Raw genomic sequence first — 22,354 nt, 5'->3', positions numbered from 1 at the left:
GATCACCTTCACCTTGTTCTTAAAGGAAGGGGAATTAAACAGTGAAAAGCTTGTTCAGTTTGTTGTATGTTTGTGTTTTTCACTGAAAAACTTCAATAAAATATTTCTGGGAAAAAAATAAAAATATAAAATATTCTAAAAGCAGTGAGAAAACCATAAAATACATTTTATCCTATTAAGATTCAAACGTGATTAAATAAATATTAATATTATAAAACTGGGCCTAAAGCTGCAAGAGTCTGAAAAACAAATCCAACTAACGCAGAAAGGATTATTTCATCTTTTCTGGTTCATTCAGTCAAAATATTTATGGTTTGATTCCAATTTAAAAAAGAATAAAATATGAAAAAATATGTTTGTGTTTAATGTGTAAAAACTGAGAAGAAAAAATTTTCAGACATGAACAAAGTCGATGCAGAAGAACGTTTTAAAACGATTATTATTCAACTTTTTCCACAAATTAAAAGATTAATAAGATTACAGAAAAGGCTGAGTGCGTCTCATATGAAGTTAAAACACTGAATATAAGAAAATGTTGTATAAAATCTCTGTTTTTAATTGATCTGTAAAATCAGATCACTGATGAATAATTCGAATGAGCCGGTTCTCTTCCTGAGCCTGAGCCAGACTCCATGCAGTAAACGGCTGATTTTACAGAAACACCTGTAGCCTCATCTGTTCTGTCCTTGGAAGGTTTTCCAGGTTTTCCAGGTTCTTCAGACCCGTCACAGTCTAATCCTGAGATCTTGGGGTCAACCAGCAGGGGGCAGCAGACTGCAGCTTCCTGCCTCGGGGTCAGAGGTCACAGTGAGACCACCAGCCTAACTGAGCTAAACACAGAGCAGTTATAGCAGATGGTGGGCGGAGCCTGTTCTGTCAGAAGGTCCAACAGGATTCCAGATGTTTCCAGCAGTGAGGACACATACAGATGTTTCCAGATGTTTTCAGCAGTGAGGACACATACAGATGTTTCCAGATGTTTTCAGCAGTGAGGACACATACAGATGTTTCCAGATGTTTTCAGCAGTGAGGACACATACAGATGTTTTCAGCAGTGAGGACACATACAGATGTTTCTAGATGTTTTCAGCAGTGAGGACACACACAGATGTTTCCAACAGTGAGGACACATACAGATGTTTCCAGTTGTTTTCAGCAGTGAGGACACACACAGATGTTTCCAGATGTTTCCAGCAGTGAGGACACACACAGATGTTTCCAGATGTTTTCAGCAGCGAGGACACACACAGATGTTTCCAGCTGTGAGGACACACACATATGTTTCCAGATGTTTTCAGCAGTGAGGACACACACAGATGTTTCCAGCAGTGAGGACACATACAGATGTTTCCAGCAGTGAGGACACACACAGATGTTTCCAGCAGTGAGGACACACAGATGTTTCGAGCAGTGAGGACACATACAGATGTTTCCAGATGTTTCCAGCAGTGAGGACACACAGAGATGTTTCCAGATGTTTTCAGCAGCGAGGACACACAGAGATGTTTCCAGATGTTTTCAGCAGTGAGGACACACACAGATGTTTTCAGCAGTGAGGACACACACAGATGTTTTCAGCAGTGAGGACACACACAGATGTTTCCAGATGTTTTCAGCAGTGAGGACACACACAGATGTTTCCAGCAGTGAGGACACACAGAGATGTTTCCAGATGTTTCCAGCAGTGAGGACACACACAGATGTTTTCAGCAGCGAGGGCACATACAGATGTTTTCACCAGTGAGGACACACACATATGTTTTCAGCAGTGAGGACACACACAGATGTTTCCAGCAGTGAGGACACATACAGATGTTTCCAGCAGTGAGGACACACAGATGTTTCGAGCAGTGAGGACACATACAGATGTTTCCAGATGTTTCCAGCAGTGAGGACACACAGAGATGTTTCCAGATGTTTTCAGCAGCGAGGACACACAGAGATGTTTCCAGATGTTTTCAGCAGTGAGGACACACACAGATGTTTTCAGCAGTGAGGACACACACAGATGTTTCCAGATGTTTTCAGCAGTGAGGACACACAGATGTTTCCAGCAGTGAGGACACATACAGATGTTTCCAGATGTTTTCAGCAGTGAGGACACACACAGATGTTTCCAGCAGTGAGGACACACAGAGATGTTTCCAGATGTTTCCAGCAGTGAGGACACACACAGATGTTTTCAGCAGCGAGGGCACATACAGATGTTTTCACCAGTGAGGACACACACAGATGTTTTCAGCAGTGAGGACACACACAGATGTTTTCAGCAGTGAGGACACACACAAATGTTTCCAGCAGTGAGGACACATACAGATGTTTCCAGATGTTTTCAGCAGTGAGGACACACACAGATGTTTCCAGATGTTTTCAGCAGTGAGGACACACACAGATGTTTCCAGATGTTTTCAGCAGTGAGGACACACACAGATGTTTCCAGCAGTGAGGACACACACAGATGTTTCCAGATGTTTTCAGCAGTGAGGACACACACAGATGTTTCCAGCAGTGAGGACACACACAGATGTTTCCAGATGTTTTCAGCAGTGAGGACACACACAGATGTTTCCAGCAGTGAGGACACACACAGATGTTTTCAGCAGCGAGGACACACACAGATGTTTCCAGCAGTGAGGACACACACAGATGTTTCCAGCAGTGAGGACACACACAGATGTTTCCAGATGTTTTCAGCAGTGAGGACACACAGAGATGTTTTCAGCAGTGAGGACACACACAGATGTTTCCAGATGTTTTCAGCAGTGAGGACACACACAGATGTTTCCAGCAGTGAGGACACACACAGATGTTTCCAGATGTTTTCAGCAGTGAGGACACACACAGATGTTTCCAGATGTTTTCAGCAGTGAGGACACACACAGATGTTTCCAGGTGTTTTCAGCAGTGAGGACACACACAGATGTTTCCAGATGTTTTCAGCAGTGAGGACACATACAGATGTTTCCAGATGTTTTCAGCAGTGAGGACACACAGAGATGTTTCCAGCAGTGAGGACACATACAGATGTTTCCAGGTGTTTTCAGCAGTGAGGACACATACAGATGTTTCCAGATGTTTTCAGCAGTGAGGACACATACAGATGTTTCCAGGTGTTTTCAGCAGTGAGGACACATACAGATGTTTCCAGATGTTTTCAGCAGTGAGGACACACAGAGATGTTTCCAGCAGTGAGGACACATACAGATGTTTCCAGGTGTTTTCAGCAGTGAGGACACATACAGATGTTTCCAGATGTTTTCAGCAGTGAGGACACACACAGATGTTTCCAGATGTTTTCAGCAGTGAGGACACATACAGATGTTTCCAGGTGTTTTCAGCAGTGAGGACACATACAGATGTTTCCAGATGTTTTCAGCAGTGAGGACACACACACAGCAGAGGTGGTAGAAAGATAAATTTATTGAGTAAAATCTGTTAAAATGAATCAGTATTCAGAGTTATATTCAAAAAGCTTCTACTGGTAACAGTCTCGGATGGCGTCATCTCTGACATCATCTCTGACATCATCAGGCTCCGCCCTCACAGCGTGGTGAAGTGGCTCAGAGCTTCTCTCAGCTTATCGGCGATCTGACCAATCAGAGAGCAGAAAGGAGGTGATGTCACACGTCACCACACCTGGCCCCGCCCCCTTCCTGTCCTCACCTGCTGGTAGAAGGTCACCTGCTGCTCCAGGTAACACTGCATCACGCGGTTATAGTCATAGATACGGTTGCTATGGAAATGGTTCATCTCAGCTGGAAAAGAAAGATGTTCGGTTACCCTGTAGTACTTTCTGTAGTACTTTGTACTGTCTGTAGTAATTTCTGTAGTACTGTCTGTAGTACTTTGTACTGTCTGTAGTACTGTCTGAAGTACTGTCTGTAGTACTTTCTGTAGTACTTTGTACTGTCTGTAGTACTGTCTGAAGTACTGTCTGTAGTACTGTCTGTAGTACTTTGTACTGTCTGTAGTACTGTCTGTAGTACTGTCTGTAGTACTGTCTGTAGTACTGTATGTAGTACTTTGTACTGTCTGTAGTACTGTCTGAAGTACTGTCTGTAGTACTTTCTGTAGTACTTTGTACTGTCTGTAATACTGTCTGTAATACTGTCTGTAGTACTGTCTGTCGTACAGTGCATAATGTATAGTACTTTCTGTAGTACATTCTGTAGTACAGTGCATAGTGTATAATACTTTCTGTAGTACTTTCTGTAGTACAGTGCATAGTGTATAGTACTTTCTGTAGTACTTTCTGTAGTACGGTGCATAGTGTATAGTACTTTCTGTAGTACAGTGCCTAATGTAAAGTACTTTCTTTAGTACAGTGCATATTGTATAGTACTTTCTGTAGTACTGTCTGTAGTACTGTCTGTCGTATAGTGCATAATCTATAGTACGTTCTTTAGTACTTTCTGTAGTACAGTGCATAGTGTATAGTACTGTCTGTCGTACATTGCATAGTGTATAGTACTTTCTGTAGTACATTGCATAGTGTATAGTAATGTCTGTAGTACTTTCTGTAGTACTGTCTGTAGTACTTTCTGTAGTACTGTCTGTAGTACTTTCTGTAGTACTGTCTGTAGTACTTTCTGTAGTACTGTCTGTAGTACCCTGCAGGGAGTAGCTCATGCTGCTCAGACGCTGGTTCATGCTCCTCCGGTCGCTGATGCTCAGTCTGCCTGCAGAAACCAGCCGGTCGGCTTCCCTCACCTTCTCCACCGCAGCCTGAAAACAAATACAGGTGAGGCCCCGCCCCCTTGGACACGCCCACCCTCCCACCTTCTCCACCGCAGCCTGAAAACACATACAGGTGAGGCCCCGCCCCCTTGGACACGCCCACCCTCCCACCTTCTCCACCGCAGCCTGAAAACAAATACAGGTGAGGCCCCGCCCCCTTGGACACGCCCACCCTCCCACCTTCTCCACCGCAGCCTGAAAACACATACAGGTGAGGCCCCGCCCCCTGGCCCCGCCCCCCCCCCCCTCTCACCTTGTGCACGGTGATGATCTCGGGGAAACATCCCAGCAGGCCCTTGTACTCGCTGTTGGTCTCCAGCAGGAAGTGCAGATCCTTCTGAGGCTGGAAACATCAAACGGCGTGTAAACGAAGCAGAAAACCATGGCAACGCTCATTAATCACGGCGTGTGCGAGTCACCTGCTGTGCGACGATCTGAGCGATGTCCTCGTAGGTTTTTCCGGCGGCCGTCAGGGCGTCTGTCAGCGTCTCCTCACCTGGATACATGCTGCTGTTAAAAACAGCCGACAGGTTCCCGAAGGCTCGGCCAATCCGCTCGTACTCCTTAGGCAGCGCTGGATAACACAACATAACGGAGTCAAACACAACACCACATCCATGGATAACGGAGTCAAACACAACACCACATCCATGGATAACGGAGTCAAACACAACACCACATCCATGGATAACGGAGTCAAACACAACACCACATCCATGGATAACGGAGTCAAACACAACACCACATCCATGGATAACGGAGTCAAACACAACACCACATCCATGGATAACGGAATCAAACACAACACCACATCCATGGATAACGGAGTCAAACACAACACCACATCCATGGATAACGGAGTCAAACACAACACCACATCCATGGATAACGGAATCAAACACAACACCACATCCATGGATAACGGAGTCAAACACAACACCACATCCATGGATAACGGAATCAAACACAACACCACATCCATGGATAACGGAATCAAACACAACACCACATCCATGGATAACGGAATCAAACACAACACCACATCCATGGATAACGGAATCAAACACAACACCACATCCATGGATAACGGAGTCAAACACAACACCACATCCATGGATAACGGAATCAAACACAACACCACATCCATGGATAACTGAGTCAAACACAACACCACATCCATGGATAACGGAATCAAACACAACACCACATCCATGGATAACGGAGTCAAACACAACACCACATCCATGGATAACAGAGTTAAACACAACACCACATCCATGGATAACGGAATCAAACACAACACCACATCCATGGATAACTGAGTCAAACACAACACCACATCCATGGATAACGGAATCAAACACAACACCACATCCATGGATAACGGAATCAAACACAACACCACATCCATGGATAACGGAGTCAAACACAACACCACATCCATGGATAACGGAGTCAAACACAACACCACATCCATGGATAACGGAATCAAACACAACACCACATCCATGGATAACGGAGTCAAACACAACACCACATCCATGGATAACTGAGTCAAACACAACACCACATCCATGGATAACGGAATCAAACACAACACCACATCCATGGATAACGGAATCAAACACAACACCACATCCATGGATAACAGAGTTAAACACAACACCACATCCATGGATAACAGAGTTAAACACAACACCACATCCATGGATAACAGAGTTAAACACAACACCACATCCATGGATAACTGAGTCAAACACAACACCACATCCATGGATAACTGAGTCAAACACAACACCACATCCATGGATAACGGAGTCAAACACAACACCACATCCATGGATAACGGAGTCAAACACAACACCACATCCATGGATAACGGAGTCAAACACAACACCACATCCATGGATAACTGAGTCAAACACAACACCACATCCATGGATAACAGAGTTAAACACAACACCACATCCATGGATAACTGAGTCAAACACAACACCACATCCATGGATAACGGAGTCAAACACAACACCACATCCATGGATAACGGAGTCAAACACAACACCACATCCATGGATAACAGAGTTAAACACAACACCACATCCATGGATAACAGAGTTAAACACAACACCAAAACAATAAGATTTGAATCTTATTATTTTACTTCTTTTAATGGGGATCTATTTTCCCTCTACAGCTGTTCTGAGACACAGTTAAACTCTGTTCCTAAGACACTTTGCACCCGTGTGGACCCGTGTTTCAGTGTTCGTACTCACGTCCAACGCAGCGTTTCCAGTGTGTGTGCCCAACATTCAGCAGCTCCCTGACTCCGTCGTCCATTGCCTTTGTGAACCGACTGTGCTGTTCACATCTCTGTTCACTACACAGAAACACACAAATACACATTCACACGAAGTTTCGGTGCAATCTGTTTGTTTCCTGAGCTAGGAAATTGTTTTTGAATTGGCTCTATATGAATTAATTGGATTATTTTGAAAATGATTCAGATTACAATGAATTAAACTAAATCAGTTTGGATTGGACTATAATATTTACTATAGTTATTTATATCATTTAAGTGCCTTGAGATGACATTTGTTGTAATTTGCAATATATAAATAAACTGAATTGAATTGAAGTGACACCTGAAGTGTAGCTTTAAATTACCAGCCCTGATACCTCACCTGCCCTCTTTATAAAGCTGCATGTATGTGTCCTCAAAGCCCAGGGTTAAACAGGTACTCATAAAGGTGACTTACACCTGCCTGAAGCCTGACAGTCACAGCCCAGGGTTAAACAGGTATTCATAAAGGTGACTTACACCTGGGTGGAGCCTGACAGTCACAGCCCAGGGTTAAACAGGTATTCATAAAGGTGACTTACACCTGCCTGAAGCCTGACAGTCACAGCCCAGGGTTAAACAGGTATTCATAAAGGTGACTTACACCTGGGTGGAGCCTGACAGTCACAGCCCAGGGTTAAACTTATAGTGGGTGGAGCCTGACAGTCACAGCCCAGGGTTAAACAGGTATTCATAAAGGTGACTTACACCTGGGTGGAGCCTGACAGTCACAGCCCAGGGTTAAACTTATAGTGGGTGGAAACTGACAGTCACAGCCCAGGGTTAAAACAGGTACATCTGGGTGGAGCCTGACAGTCACAGCCCAGGGTTAAAAAGGTACATATGGGTGGAGCCTGACAGTCACAGCCCAGGGTTCAACTTACACCTGGGTGGAGCCTGACAGTCACAGCCCAGGGTTAAACTTAAACCCTGGTGGAGCCTGACAGTCACAGCCCAGGGTTAAACAGGTATTCATAAAGTTGACTTACACCTGGGTGGAGCCTGACAGTCACAGCCCAGGGTTAAACTTATAGTGGGTGGAGCCTGACAGTCACAGCCAAGGGTTAAACTTACACCTGGGTGGAGCCTGACAGTCAGAGCCCGGGGTTAAACTTACACCTGGGTGGAGCCTGACAGTCACAGCCCAGGGTTAAACTTACACTTGGGTGGCATCCAGCTCGGCTGCCTCAGGCTCAACCAGGCTGAACATCATGGGACCCACGGTTTCGTCTTTCTCCGCCCGCCTCTTCCCCGCCTTCCACTCCTGAAAGAGCAAACTGTGCCTTAGCCAATCAGGATCCAGAATGAGACAGGGCACCTGCAGGGGGCGGGGCCTAACCTACCCTCTCATCTCTGTAGGTGAGGAACAGCTGGAAGACTTCGCTCTGAGAGATGATGGGATGGCGACACATCCGAGTCATCCAGGCCTGCAGACGCTCCATCCTGGTCCTGATGAAGTCGTCCTCAAACCGGCCTGAGAGACAGAGACCAGGGACAGGTGAGACCAGAGACAGGTGGGTGTATGTGTGTGTTGTTGCTACGGTAACTGCTTACCTGCGTGCTGTTTCTACGGTAACTGCTTACCTGCGTGCTGTTGCTACGGTAACTGCTTACCTGCGTGCTGTTGCTACGGTAACTGCTCACCTGCGTGCTGTTGCTACGGTAACTGCTCACCTGCGTGCTGTTGCTACGGTAACTGCTTACCTGCGTGCTGTTGCTACGGTAACTGCTCACCTGTCACCTGTTTATCAGGTAGTGAGGGGATGGGCAGCACGGAGCCGAACTTCTCCAGCAGGCGTTCATACAGCCAATCAAAATGCTTGTATCGATGATTGACAGGTCTGTTGGTGGTCTTCAGGACAGAAAAATACTGTAAGTACTTCTGAGTACTGCTGAGTATTACTGAATATATCTGAGTACTGCTGAGTACTGCTGAATATATCTGAGTACTGCTGAGTACTGCTGAGTATTACTGAATATATCTGAGTACTGCTGAGTATTACTGAATATATCTGAGTACTGCTGAGTACTGCTGAGTATTACTGAATATATCTGAGTACTGCTGAGTACTGCTGAGTACTGCTGAATATATCTGAGTATTACTGAATATTACTGAATATTACTGAGTACTGCTGAGTATTACTGAATATTACTGAGTATTGCTGAGTACTGCTGAATATTACTGAGTACTGCTGAGTATTACTGAATATATCTGAGTATTACTGAATATATCTGAGTACTACTGAGTATTACTGAATATATCTGAGTACTGCTGAGTACTGCTGAGTACTGCTGAATATATCTGAGTATTACTGAATATTACTGAATATTACTGAGTACTGCTGAGTATTACTGAATATATCTGAGTATTACTGAATATATCTGAGTACTACTGAGTATTACTGAATATATCTGAGTACTGCTGAGTACTGCTGAGTACTGCTGAATATATCTGAGTATTGCTGAGTACTGCTGAATATTACTGAGTACTGCTGAGTATTACTGAATATATCTGAGTATTACTGAATATATCTGAGTATTACTGAATATTACTGAGTATTGCTGAGTATTACTAAATATATCTGAGTACTGCTGAGTATTACTGAATATATCTGAGTACTGCTGAATATTACTGAATATATCTGAGTATTACTGAATATATCTGAGTACTACTGAGTATTACTGAATATATCTGAGTACTGCTGAGTATTACTGAGTATTACTGAATATATCTGAGTACTGCTGAGTACTACTGAGTATTACTGAATATATCTGAGTACTGCTGAGTATTACTGAATATATCTGAGTACTGCTGAGTACTACTGAGTATTACTGAATATTACTGAGTACTGCTGAGTATTACTGAGTATTACTGAATATATCTGAGTACTGCTGAGTACTGCTGAGTACTGCTGAGTACTGCTGAATATATCTGAGTATTACTGAATATTACTGAGTACTGCTGAGTATTACTGAATATTACTGAGTATTGCTGAGTACTGCTGAATATATCTGAGTACTGCTGAGTATTACTGAATATATCTGAGTACTGCTGAGTATTACTGAATATATCTGAGTACTGCTGAGTATTACTGAATATATCTGAGTATTACTGAATATATCTGAGTACTGCTGAGTATTACTGAGTATTACTGAATATATCTGAGTACTGCTGAGTACTACTGAGTATTACTGAATATATCTGAGTACTGCTGAGTATTACTGAATATATCTGAGTACTGCTGAGTATTACTGAATATATCTGAGTACTGCTGAGTATTACTGAGTATTACTGAATATATCTGAGTACTGCTGAGTATTACTGAATATATCTGAGTACTACTGAGTATTACTGAATATATCTGAGTACTGCTGAGTATTACTGAATATATCTGAGTACTGCTGAGTATTACTGAGTATTACTGAATATATCTGAGTACTGCTGAGTATTACTGAATATATCTGAGTACTGCTGAGTATTACTGAATATATCTGAGTACTGCTGAGTATTACTGAGTATTACTGAATATATCTGAGTACTGCTGAGTATTACTGAATATATCTGAGTACTGCTGAGTACTACTGAGTATTACTGAATATACCTGAGTACTGCTGAGTATTACTGAGTATTACTGAATATATCTGAGTACTGCTGAATATTACTGAATATATCTGAGTACTGCTGAGTACTACTGAGTATTACTGAATATATCTGAGTACTGCTGAGTATTACTGAATATATCTGAGTACTGCTGAGTATTACTGAGTATTACTGAATATATCTGAGTACTGCTGAGTATTACTGAATATATCTGAGTACTGCTGAGTACTACTGAGTATTACTGAATATTACTGAGTACTGCTGAGTATTACTGAGTATTACTGAATATATCTGAGTACTGCTGAATATTACTGAATATATCTGAGTACTGCTGAGTACTACTGAGTATTACTGAATATATCTGAGTACTGCTGAGTATTACTGAATATATCTGAGTACTGCTGAGTACTACTGAGTATTACTGAATATATCTGAGTACTGCTGAGTATTACTGAATATATCTGAGTACTGCTGAGTACTGCTGAGTATTACTGAATATATCTGAGTACTGCTGAGTACTGCTGAATATATCTGAGTATTACTGAATATTACTGAGTACTGCTGAGTATTACTGAATATTACTGAGTATTGCTGAGTACTGCTGAATATATCTGAGTACTGCTGAGTATTACTGAATATATCTGAGTACTGCTGAGTATTACTGAATATATCTGAGTACTGCTGAGTATTACTGAATATATCTGAGTACAGCTGAGTACTACTGAGTATTACTGAATATATCTGAGTACTGCTGAGTATTACTGAATATATCTGAGTACTGCTGAGTACTACTGAGTATTACTGAATATATCTGAGTACTGCTGAGTATTACTGAATATATCTGAGTACTGCTGAGTATTACTGAATATATCTGAGTACTGCTGAGTATTACTGAATATATCTGAGTACTGCTGAGTATTACTGAATATATCTGAGTACTGCTGAATATTACTGAATATATCTGTACTGCTGAGTACTACTGAGTATTACTGAATATATCTGAGTACTACTGAGTACTACTGAATATTACTGAATATACCTGAGTACTTCTGAGTACTACTGAATATTACTGAATATATCTGAGTACTTCTGAGTACTACTGAATATTACTGAATATACCTGAGTACTTCTGAGTACTACTGAATATTACTGAATATATCTGAGTACTTCTGAGTACTACTGAATATTACTGAATACTTCTGAGTACTGCTGAATACTGCTGAATACTGCTGAGTACTACTGAATATATCTGAGTACTGCAGAGTACTTCTGAGTATTACTCACGCTGGGCAGGATCTGGTACTCGATGAAGCTCTTCAGGCCGTACAGTTTGGACTCTTTCTTCGGGTCTTGGATCCAGCATTCCAGAGGAGAAGTCGGGTAGAGCCAGACCGGACCCACCTCTCCCACCTGATTGGACAAGGAGCAGGAACCAATGAGAGCGCAGCAAGACAGGTCAGGGACAATGATTGGTCGGCCTGAGGACTCACATAGACAGGAAGTCTGTCTCTGCTGTCTGCAGGTGGTTTGGCCAACAGGAAGACCTCCGGACTCGGGCCTTTGGAGAACGGGAACCTGAGGAGACACCACAATACTTTTCTGTGCTCTCAGACCCAGCTGCTCCAGGATATGATGACTAGGGATGGGAATCGAGAACCGGTTCTTGTTGAGAACCGGTTCCCAGTGTTTCAATTCCTTGGAATCGTTTGGCCATTTTGCAAACGATTCCCTTATCGATTCCAGTGGGCGCGAATGACGTCACCACGCAGCGTTGCGTGGCGAGTCCAGCGCAGCCAGCAGCCAACAGTAAACATGGCGCCCAAGCGGTGCAAACGCTGGAAAGTTTGGTTACACATCCCTAAAAAAGACGACAACAGGGCAACTTGCAAAGTGAATATTTCACCAAAGGGAGGAAATACTACCAACATGCAATAACTATGAATGAATGTCGCGTTTTCGATCTGCTCCGGACTAACGTTGGTGAATCTGAACCCAGCAACGTTAGCAACGTTAGCAACGTTAGCATGTCCTCGGCTAACACTGCAGGTAACTAACTAACAAACACTGCCTATCATGTTAGCACCATTTGCCTGATTGTAAAAGCTGCTGTTAGTAACGGTTAAGGTTAAATGAATGCCTTCTCAGGCATTACATTTAGATGAAATCATGAGAGACAGAGCCTGACTGGCTCAGAGCCAGAGGCTGGTGGTACTACCCCCAGTTCACCTCTACCTCCAGCTTCTCCTTTCACCAGAGCAGGAAGAGTTAAATTACCCAGGCCAGGATAGACCAATGTGGACCTCACCGTTGTTGGGTTTGTGAGGCCATGACTCGTGTTACTTCTAAACTAAACAAAGTTGATGCTGATCGACCGGTTTGTTGTCCTTTTTCTCCAAATGAGAATCGATAAGGGAACCGACAAAGAACCGAATCGTTAAGCAGAATCGAAAATGGAATTGGCATCGTAAAAATCTTATCAATTCCCATCCCTAATGATGACACATATCTGACACAGGATATGATGACACGTATCTTGCCTTTGGCTTCACCTGTACAGCGGTGGGTAATGAGGAGTTTGTGACAGCTTGAAGCCAAACAAGCTAAGCTAACACTTGGAGACAAAACATCCAGAGCACAAAGACGAGTTTACAGACAAAAACAGGTGCAAAGACAAGTTGCAGTGCTGGCAAACATTTTCTTATGTACCGAAAGGGCCCAGCAGAGAAAGTTTGGGACCCACTGGACTATTTTATTTAAGTGCCTTGAGATGACTGATTTGGTGCTATACAAATAAAACTGAATCAAATTTAACTCTACAGGCTTCTGACGCCACCCACCGGACTCTACAGGCTTCTGACGCCACCCACCGGACTCTACAGGCTTCTGACGCCACCCACCGGACTCTACAGGCTTCTGACGCCACCCACCGGACTCTACAGGCTTCTGACGCCACCCACCGGACTCTACAGGCTTCTGACACCACCCACCGGACTCTACAGGCTTCTGACACCACCCACTGGACTCTACAGGCTTCTGACGCCACCCACCGGACTCTACAGGCTTCTGACGCCACCCACCGGACTCTACAGGCTTCTGACGCCACCCACCGGACTCTACAGGCTTCTGACACCACCCACCGGACTCTACAGGCTTCTGACGCCACCCACCGGACTCTACAGGCTTCTGACACCACCCACCGGACTCTACAGGCTTCTGACACCACCCACTGGACTCTACAGGCTTCTGACGCCACCCACCGGACTCTACAGGCTTCTGACACCACCCACCGGACTCTACAGGCTTCTGAGACCACCCACTGGACTCTACAGGCTTCTGACACCACCCACTGGACTCCACCAGTTTCTTGTGTTTTTTCAAAACGTGATTACTTGTTGAGGGCGATCTTGACGGATGGTCCATGCATACTCCGTCCTGATGTCCCGCTCTCCTCCTCCACCTGACCGTTGCCATGGTAACTGCTCACCGATTGGTCATCCCAGTCATCGTCCCACTCCCCATCATCATCGTCAACGGCTTCTGGAGACACTTTTATTCCTTACAACTATTTCCCCTCAGCGCCCGACCAGCTTTGAACAAACCCGTTCCACATTTTGAATAAAACATAAAACTCACGTTAAATAAAACAGGTCTGCTGGGAATAAAAAAACAAGCGTTACCCTGTGAGGGTGGATATCCTCGACTGTCCCAACCCCCGGTTCTGTTGACAAAAGCTGCACCGCCTGAGGACAAGTCTCCACCAATCTGAAACATAACTGCATTACATGAGAAGGTGGTTTCTGTCTCTTTGTGATGGTTTTTGTATCTTTGTGATGGTTTTTGTATCTTTGTGATGGTTTCTGTCTCTTTGTGATGGTTTCTGTCTCTTTGTGATGGTTTTTGTATCTTTGTGATGGTTTCTGTCTCTTTGTGATGGTTTCTGTCTCTTTGTGATGGTTTTGTGTCTCTTTGTGATGTTTTTCTGTCTCTTTGTGATGGTTTCTGTCTCTTTGTGATGGTTTCTGTCTCTTTGTGATGGTTTCAGTCTCTTTGTGATGTTTTTTGTGTCTGGGATGTTTTGTGTCTCTTTGTGATGGTTTTTGTGTCTCTTTGTGATGGTTTTGTGTCTCTTTGTGATGGTTTTGTGTCTCTTTGTGATGGTTTTGTGTCTCTGCGATGGTTTTGTGTCTCTGTGATGGTTTTCTGTCTCTTTCTGATGGTTTTGTGTCTCTTTCTGATGGTTTTGTGTCTTTTTCTGATGGTTTTCTGTCTCTGTGATGTTTTTCTGTCTCTTTGTGATGGTTTCTGTCTCTTTGTGATGGTTTTGTGTCTCTTTCTGATGGTTTTGTGTCTCTTTCTGATGGTTTTGTGTCTCTTTCTGATGGTTTTCTGTCTCTGTGATGTTTTTCTGTCTCATTGTGATGTTTTTGTCTCTGTGATGGTTTTCTGTCTCTTTGTGATGGTTTCTGTCTCTTTGTGATGTTTTTTGTGTCTGGGATGTTTTTGTGTCTCTTTGTGATGGTTTCTGTCTCTTTGTGATGTTTTTTGTGTCTCTTTGTGATGGTTTTTCTGTCTCTTTGTGATGGTTTTTGTCTCTGATGTTTTTTCTGTCTCTGTGATGTTTTTGTGTCTCTTTGTGATGTTTCTGTCTCTGTGATGTTTTTGTGTCTCTTTGTGATGTTTCTGTCTCTTTGTGATGGTTTCCGTCTCTTTGTGATAGTTTTTGTCTCTGTGATGTTTTTGTGTCTCTTTGTGATGGTTTCTGTCTCTTTGTGATGGTTTCAGTCTCTTTGTGATGGTTTCAGTCTCTTTGTGATGTTTTTTGTGTCTGGGATGTTTTGTGTCTCTTTGTGATGTTTTTGTGTCTCTTTGTGATGGTTTCCGTCTCTTTGTGATGGTTTCTGTCTCTTTGTGATGGTTTCTGTCTCTTTGTGATGGTTTCAGTCTCTTTGTGATGTTTTTGTCTCTTTGTGATGGTTTTTGTGTCTCTTTGTGATGGTTTTGTGTCTCTGTGATGGTTTTGTGTCTCTGCGATGGTTTTGTGTCTCTGCGATGGTTTTGTGTCTCTTTGTGATGTTTTTCTGTCTCTCTGTGATGTTTTTCTGTCTCTGTGATGGTTTCTGTCTCTTTGTGATGGTTTTGTGTCTCTTTCTGATGGTTTTGTGTCTCTTTCTGATGGTTTTCTGTCTCTGTGATGTTTTTCTGTCTCATTGTGATGGTTTCTGTCTCTTTGTGATGGTTTCTGTCTTTTTGTGATGGTTTTTCTGTCTCTTTGTGATGTTTTTTGTGTCTGCGATGGTTTTGTGTCTCTTTGTGATGGTTTCTGTCTCTTTGTGATGGTTTCTGTCTCTTTGTGATGGTTACTGTCTCTTTGTGATGTTTTTCTGTCTCTTTGTGATGTTTTTCTGTCTCTTTGTGATGTTTTTCTGTCTCTTTGTGATGTTTTTGTGTCTGGGATGTTTTTGTGTCTCTTTGTGATGGTTTCTGTCTCTTTGTGATGGTTTCTGTCTGGGATGTTTTTGTGTCTCTTTGTGATGTTTCTGTCTCTGTGATGGTTTTGTGTCTCTTTGTGATGGTTTCTGTCTCTTTGTGATGTTTTTCTGTCTCTTTGTGATGTTTTTGTGTCTGGGATGTTTTTGTGTCTCTTTGTGATGGTTTCTGTCTCTTTGTGATGGTTTCTGTCTGGGATGTTTTTCTGTCTCTTTGTGATGTTTTTGTGTCTCTTTGTGATGTTTTTGTGTCTCTTTGTGATGTTTCTGTCTCTTTGTGATGGTTTTTGTCTCTGTGATGTTTTTCTGTCTCTTTGTGATGTTTTTGTGTCTCTTTGTGATGGTTTTGTGTCTCTGTGATGTTTTTCTGTCTCTTTGTGATGGTTTTGTGTCTCTTTGTGATGGTTTTGTGTCTCTTTGTGATGTTTTTCTGTCTCTCTGTGATGTTTTTCTGTCTCTGTGATGTTTTTCTGTCTCTGTGATGTTTTTCTGTCTCTTTCTGATGGTTTTGTGTCTCTTTCTGATGGTTTTGTGTCTCTTTCTGATGGTTTTCTGTCTCTTTGTGATGGTTTCTGTCTCTTTGTGATGGTTTCTGTCTCTGTGATGTTTTTTGTGTCTGGGATGTTTTTGTGTCTGTTTGTGATGGTTTTTGTGTCTGTGATGGTTTTTGTCTCTTTGTGATGTTTTCTGTCTGTGATGTTTTTTGTGTCTTTTTGTGATGTTTTTGTGTCTCTTTGTGATGTTTTTGTGTCTGTGATGGTTTTTGTCTCTTTGTGATGTTTTCTGTCTGTGATGTTTTTTGTGTCTTTTTGTGATGTTTTTGTGTCTCTTTGTGATGTTTTTTGTGTCTGGGATGTTTTTGTGTCTCTTTGTGATGTTTTTGTGTCTCTTTGTAATGGTTTCTGTCTCTTTGTGATGGTTTCTGTCTCTGTGATGGTTTTTCTGTCTCTTTGTGATGTTTTTGTGTCTGTGATGGTTTTTGTCTCTTTGTGATGTTTTCTGTCTGTGATGTTTTTTCTGTCTTTTTGTGATGTTTTTGTGTCTCTTTGTGATGGTTTTTCTGTCTCTTTGTGATGTTTTTGTGTCTCTTTGTGATGGTTTCTGTCTTTTTGTGATGTTTTTTGTGTCTGGGATGTTTTTGTGTCTCTTTGTGATGGTTTCTGTGTCTCTTTGTGATGGTTTCTGTGTCTCTTTGTGATGGTTTCTGTCTCTCTGTGATGGTTTTTGTGTCTCTTTGTGATGTTTTTCTGTCTCTTTGTGATGTTTCTGTGTCTCTTTGTGATGGTTTCTGTCTCTTTGTGATGTTTCTGTGTCTCTTTGTGATGGTTTCTGTCTCTTTGTGATGGTTTCTGTCTCTTTGTGATGGTTTCTGTCTTTTTGTGATGTTTTTTCTGTCTCTTTGTGATGTTTTTCTGTCTCTTTGTGATGTTTTTGTGTCTCTTTGTGATGTTTCCGTCTCTTTGTGATGGTTTCCGTCTCTTTGTGATGGTTTTTGTCTCTGTGATGTTTTTCTGTCTCTTTGTGATGTTTCCGTCTCTTTGTGATGGTTTCCGTCTCTTTGTGATGGTTTTTGTCTCTGTGATGTTTTTCTGTCTCTTTGTGATGTTTTTGTGTCTCTTTGTGATGTTTCCGTCTCTTTGTGATGGTTTCCGTCTCTTTGTGATGGTTTTTGTCTCTGTGATGGTTTCCGTCTCTTTGTGATGTTTTTGTGTCTCTTTGTGATGTTTTTGTGTCTCTTTGTAATGGTTTCCGTCTCTTTGTGATGTTTTTGTGTCTCTTTGTGATGGTTTCTGTCTCTTTGTGATGGTTTCTGTCTCTTTGTGATGTTTTTGTGTCTCTTTGTGATGGTTTCTGTCTCTTTGTGATGGTTTCCGTCTCTTTGTGATGGTTTCTGTCTCTTTGTGATGGTTTTTCTGTCTCTTTGTGATGTTTTTGTGTCTGTGATGGTTTTTGTCTCTTTGTGATGTTTTTGTGTCTCTTTGTGATGTTTTTTGTGTCTGTTTGTGATGGTTTTTGTGTCTCTTTGTGATGTTTTATGTGTCTGTTTGTGATGGTTTTTGTGTCTGTTTGTGATGGTTTCTGTCTCTTTGTGATGGTTTCTGTCTCTGATGTTTTTGTGTCTCTTTGTGATGTTTTTGTGTCTCTTTGTGATGGTTTTTGTGTCTGTTTGTGATGGTTTTTCTGTCTCTGTGATGTTTTTGTATCTCTTTTTGATGGTTTCTGTCTCTTTGTGATGGTTTCTGTCTCTTTGATGGTTTCTGTCTCTTTGTGATGGTAGTTTTTTATTTCTCTGTGGGTGTTTTCTATCTTTGCGATTCTGTCAATAAAGGCTGTATTTGTATTTTGTGACCTTGTCCTGCTCACCTGTAAATATCCCTCAGGTACCAGTCCAGTTTGTCCGCTAGAATTCTGGGCTGCGATCCAGCCTCCGCCCACAGCCTGTACAACAGATACATGTTAGTTCTGGGTGTGTACTTGGTGTATTCGTACAGGATAAATAATGCACGTACCAGGTCGATCACTGTGACAGTCTCTCCCTGTCTGACTGAAAGCTCGTTGTTTCCTGGTTCGGCTGTGAAGTCGTACAGAACCTGAGCCTGAAACACACAAACACACCCGTTAACCCTATCCCAACCCTAACCCTCCCTAACCCAACCCTAACCCTAACCCTAACCCGTTAACCCTATCCCAACACTAACCCTCCCTAACCCAACCCTAACCCTAACCCTAACCTAACGTAACCCTAACCCTGAGCCAAAAATGAATTTTGAATTAATATTTTTTAACAAATTCATAATTCCATCAATTATCATGTATATAACCTTTCCCTTTCACTAACCCTAACCCTAACCTTAACCCTAACCATCCCCTAACCTTAACCCTAACCATAACCCTATCCCACTGAGTTATAATCTCCTAATACCTAACCCTAACCCCAACCCTAACCATAACCCTATCCTCGGTGTTGTTGCTTCAGATGATCAGTCCCTCATCAGCTGGTTCCTGCTGGCTGTCACTGAGGGTCTTCCTGACAGGAAATGTCTGTTTGTCAGTGGGACCACCATCTTCCTGTCCACACAAAGCATTGGTCACATATTCACCGCTGTGCTCACACCAGAATCTATGCAAGTTTTACACCGTTCTGCTTGTGTTTGTTGTTAAACAAAGTTCTGTTCCAACATGACATTTTAAATCACGCAGTGTTCGAATTATGGGGGGTACCGGGGGGGTCTGACCCCCCCGATTGAGACTTGATAGCCCCCAAATGGGACTAAATTACACTTTTGGGGGGGTAATGAAAAAATGGATCTATTATTAAAATCAGGTGTTGAAAATGTCTTGTTACTTAGTATTTTTCAATGTGTACTATGAATAAACAAATAAAATGCGTTTTGGAACACCCCTTCCATGGACTGTACCACCAGCGGGCGTTTCGCATGTTCGCAGGCAGCTCGCGCAGAGTCCAAAACATCGGCAGCACTGAGATGCAGGGTTTTGATGCCCGTTAAAAAGATGTTTGAGATGCGAGCGCGTGGATTTAAGGTGTCAAGGTGGAGGTTTCCCGTGATTTGTTAAATGAAACTAACAAATTAGACTAATATTATTTCAACTTTAAAAAGCACTGAACTTACAAACACTCAAGACAGGTGACCGCCCTTCCCTTTCTCCCATGAGAAAAAAGTTAGCCTAGGACTACATCAGAGGAATTCCATCGAGTCAACATGCACAAGTAGTCTCAGTTCAAAGACAGAGGCAGACTGCTCTAATCCAGAATACACCAACCAACATACTTGATGTCAGAAAATAAAGTACAAGGCTTATCATGTGTTTAAAGCACAATTGGAATAATATCATTTAACTAAGTTAGAAGAAGGCAAATGGATAGTGTGACTCCACCAAGCAGGAAGCAAGGATAGCTGTGTCTAGCAAGGAGGCAAAAAGGATAGCATGCCCACAAAGAGGTAGGAAAAATGGGATTCCTTACCATATGTCCGCCGTGACAAATATAGGATTAATCATAATTTTGACTCTGTTTGAAATCATTTCATATAGCAGCTAGCAGTGTACCATGACACCACGGGGCTGTCTGATAGCACTTTTCAATCTCAAGAAAAGCGCACACTGTTTACAGCGGACATTACAAGCTATGTTGAATTTGGCAGTTGTAGTCTGATCATTTACAGCTTGATTCTGTATGCGTCATTGGGTTCACTTTGCTGATTGACATTTCTTGATTGCGTTTCGTGGGCACTACATAATGGCTAGTTGCTAGTTTGCTAGTGGGCTTTTGGTAAGCCATACAGCTGTTTGAAGTTGGGTCGTTGCTAGGTTTAATATTTATGTATTATTCTGCATGTGTTGGTTCTGCTGCTGTGCTTGTTGCTAACTGGAAAGTTAGCAACGTCCTGCTGCAGCAACGTGTGTGAGGCAAACTTTGGCTAGGTGGTTGAACTTGACAGTGCTGCGTGCAGATTTGAGCTGAATTCACCTGCGCAGCGCGGATTTTGCAGGGTTGCCAGATGATTTCCAAACATGCTCAAACCCCGCCTGGAGGCACTAAATCTAAACTAAACCAGTCTAAACTGAATTCTATTTATTTCTATGGCCATAGAGCCGTATACAGATACAGAAAAACTCGCCCAATACCCATTTTTACCCGCAGACGGTCATCCAAAACAGCCCAATCTGGCAACACGGAGTTTACGGAGACGAGTGCTTTGATGTGATCTTCCCGCGAACGTGGTCACTTGATTCATATGAGGCTCTAGCAGGGAGTTTGCAAATGATAACGTATTGTTGTGTTTGCATATCATGATATTATCATGATTTATTTATTTTTTTTGGGGGGGGGGGTGACGTCATCAATTGATCCGCAAAAAGTCCAACCCCCCCGAAGCCCGGTGGATAATTCGAACACTGAAATCACGTCTTTGTTTTCCTCACCCTCACCGAGGGGGGGAACAAACAATGAACTGAGATAAACCCAGAGTCCAGGAGTCCAGGACTCTGGGTCCAGGACTCTGGGTCAGGACTCTGGGTCCAGGACTCTGGGTCCAGGACTCTGGGTCAGGACTCTGGGTCAGGACTCTGGGTCCAGGACTCTGGGTCAGGACTCTGGGTCAGGACTCTGGACCGAGGTTTTGGAGCTGTTTGGAGGTAAATACCTCATCATAGCACCTGTTTCCTGTTTGTATGCAAAGTTCAGTTTGAATATTGTCTGACAGAAACGCACAAACACCACCTGTTACCTGCTGTAGCCTCCACCTGTCCCTGTGTTTTCTCCACCCGTCTCACGCGCAGCTGCTGCTCTGTGTACCTGCACCTCATCTTTCTTTTTCTGAGTCCCTGCGCGCCGGCGGCGGCAGCAGCCGCGTTCCCGCCATCAGGTTCAGGTGAGTTCTTACCTTTGTAGCCATGCTGACGTCACAGCAGAAGGTTTTAAGGTTCGGTTCTGATCAGAAGCTTCATCCCGTCGCCTCACGGCACAGCACGCGACCGCTGCGTCAAGGTGTCAGGCACGCGCATGGGACTTCCGGACATCCTTCCACAATAAGAGCCCCAAACATCCTGTGAGTAAACGCTGATGTTTGGCTTTACCTTTTATACAGAACCGCTGCAAAGGAACGTTTTATTCTGAAAGGGCATTTCCGGTGTCCTCTGACGTAACAAGAAAACTTCACGGAGTGAAATCACAAACCGGAAACGCGGGTCAGTGTTCAGTTAACTGGGCGTTTCCTGGAAAGTGTCCTGTTACATGTGGAGATGCCCCGAAGAAAACAGTTAAAATACTACTGTACCCTGTAAAAGAACATCACAAAAATACTACTGTACCCTATAAAAATAAGCCTTAAAAAAACTACTGTACCCTATAAAAATAAACCTTAAAAATACTACTGTATCCTATAAAAATAAACCTTAAAAATACTACTGTACCCTATAAAAATAAGCCTTAAAAAAACTACTGTACCCTATAAAAATAAGCCTTAAAAATACTACTGTATCCTATAAAAATAAGCCTTAAAAATACTACTGTACCCTATAAAAATAAGCCTTAAAAAAACTACTGTACCCTATAAAAATAAGCCTTAAAAATACTACTGTACCCTATAAAAATAAGCCTTAAAAATACTACTGTACCCTATAAAAATAAGCCTTAAAAATACTACTGTACCCTATAAAAATAAGCCTTAA

At 42.6% G+C, this 22,354-nt stretch overlaps 1 protein-coding gene across 2 annotated transcripts; it reads right to left on the bottom strand.

The window, feature by feature from the left end:
- Window positions 1-3,402: 3,402 nt before the first annotated feature.
- On the bottom strand, window positions 3,403-21,688 carry LOC142391475 (sorting nexin-9-like). 2 transcript variants are annotated; one of them, XM_075477238.1, is made up of 16 exons: window positions 21,568-21,688; window positions 18,673-18,759; window positions 18,527-18,601; window positions 14,354-14,438; window positions 14,066-14,213; window positions 12,167-12,251; window positions 11,961-12,086; window positions 8,810-8,927; window positions 8,419-8,549; window positions 8,236-8,339; window positions 7,011-7,114; window positions 5,157-5,311; window positions 4,991-5,080; window positions 4,611-4,725; window positions 3,664-3,755; window positions 3,403-3,588 (listed from the first exon to the last, which is right to left on the bottom strand). In XM_075477238.1, the coding sequence occupies exons 1-16, from the start codon at window positions 21,577-21,579 to the stop codon at window positions 3,541-3,543; spliced, it is 1,575 nt and encodes a 524-aa protein (XP_075333353.1). In that variant the 5' UTR covers window positions 21,580-21,688; the 3' UTR covers window positions 3,403-3,540. The 2 variants fall into 2 exon arrangements, with proteins under 2 accessions (XP_075333353.1, XP_075333354.1); XM_075477239.1 differs by having other exon boundaries at window positions 14,066-14,210.
- Between the last annotated feature and the right edge of the window lie 666 nt (window positions 21,689-22,354).

Source organism: Odontesthes bonariensis, chromosome 11 (assembly GCF_027942865.1).
Source record: "Odontesthes bonariensis isolate fOdoBon6 chromosome 11, fOdoBon6.hap1, whole genome shotgun sequence".
Classification (NCBI taxonomy): Eukaryota; Metazoa; Chordata; class Actinopteri; order Atheriniformes; family Atherinopsidae; genus Odontesthes; species Odontesthes bonariensis.
The sequence above is the reverse complement of the archived record's forward strand: the minus strand, read 5'-3'. Positions and strand labels throughout refer to the sequence as shown.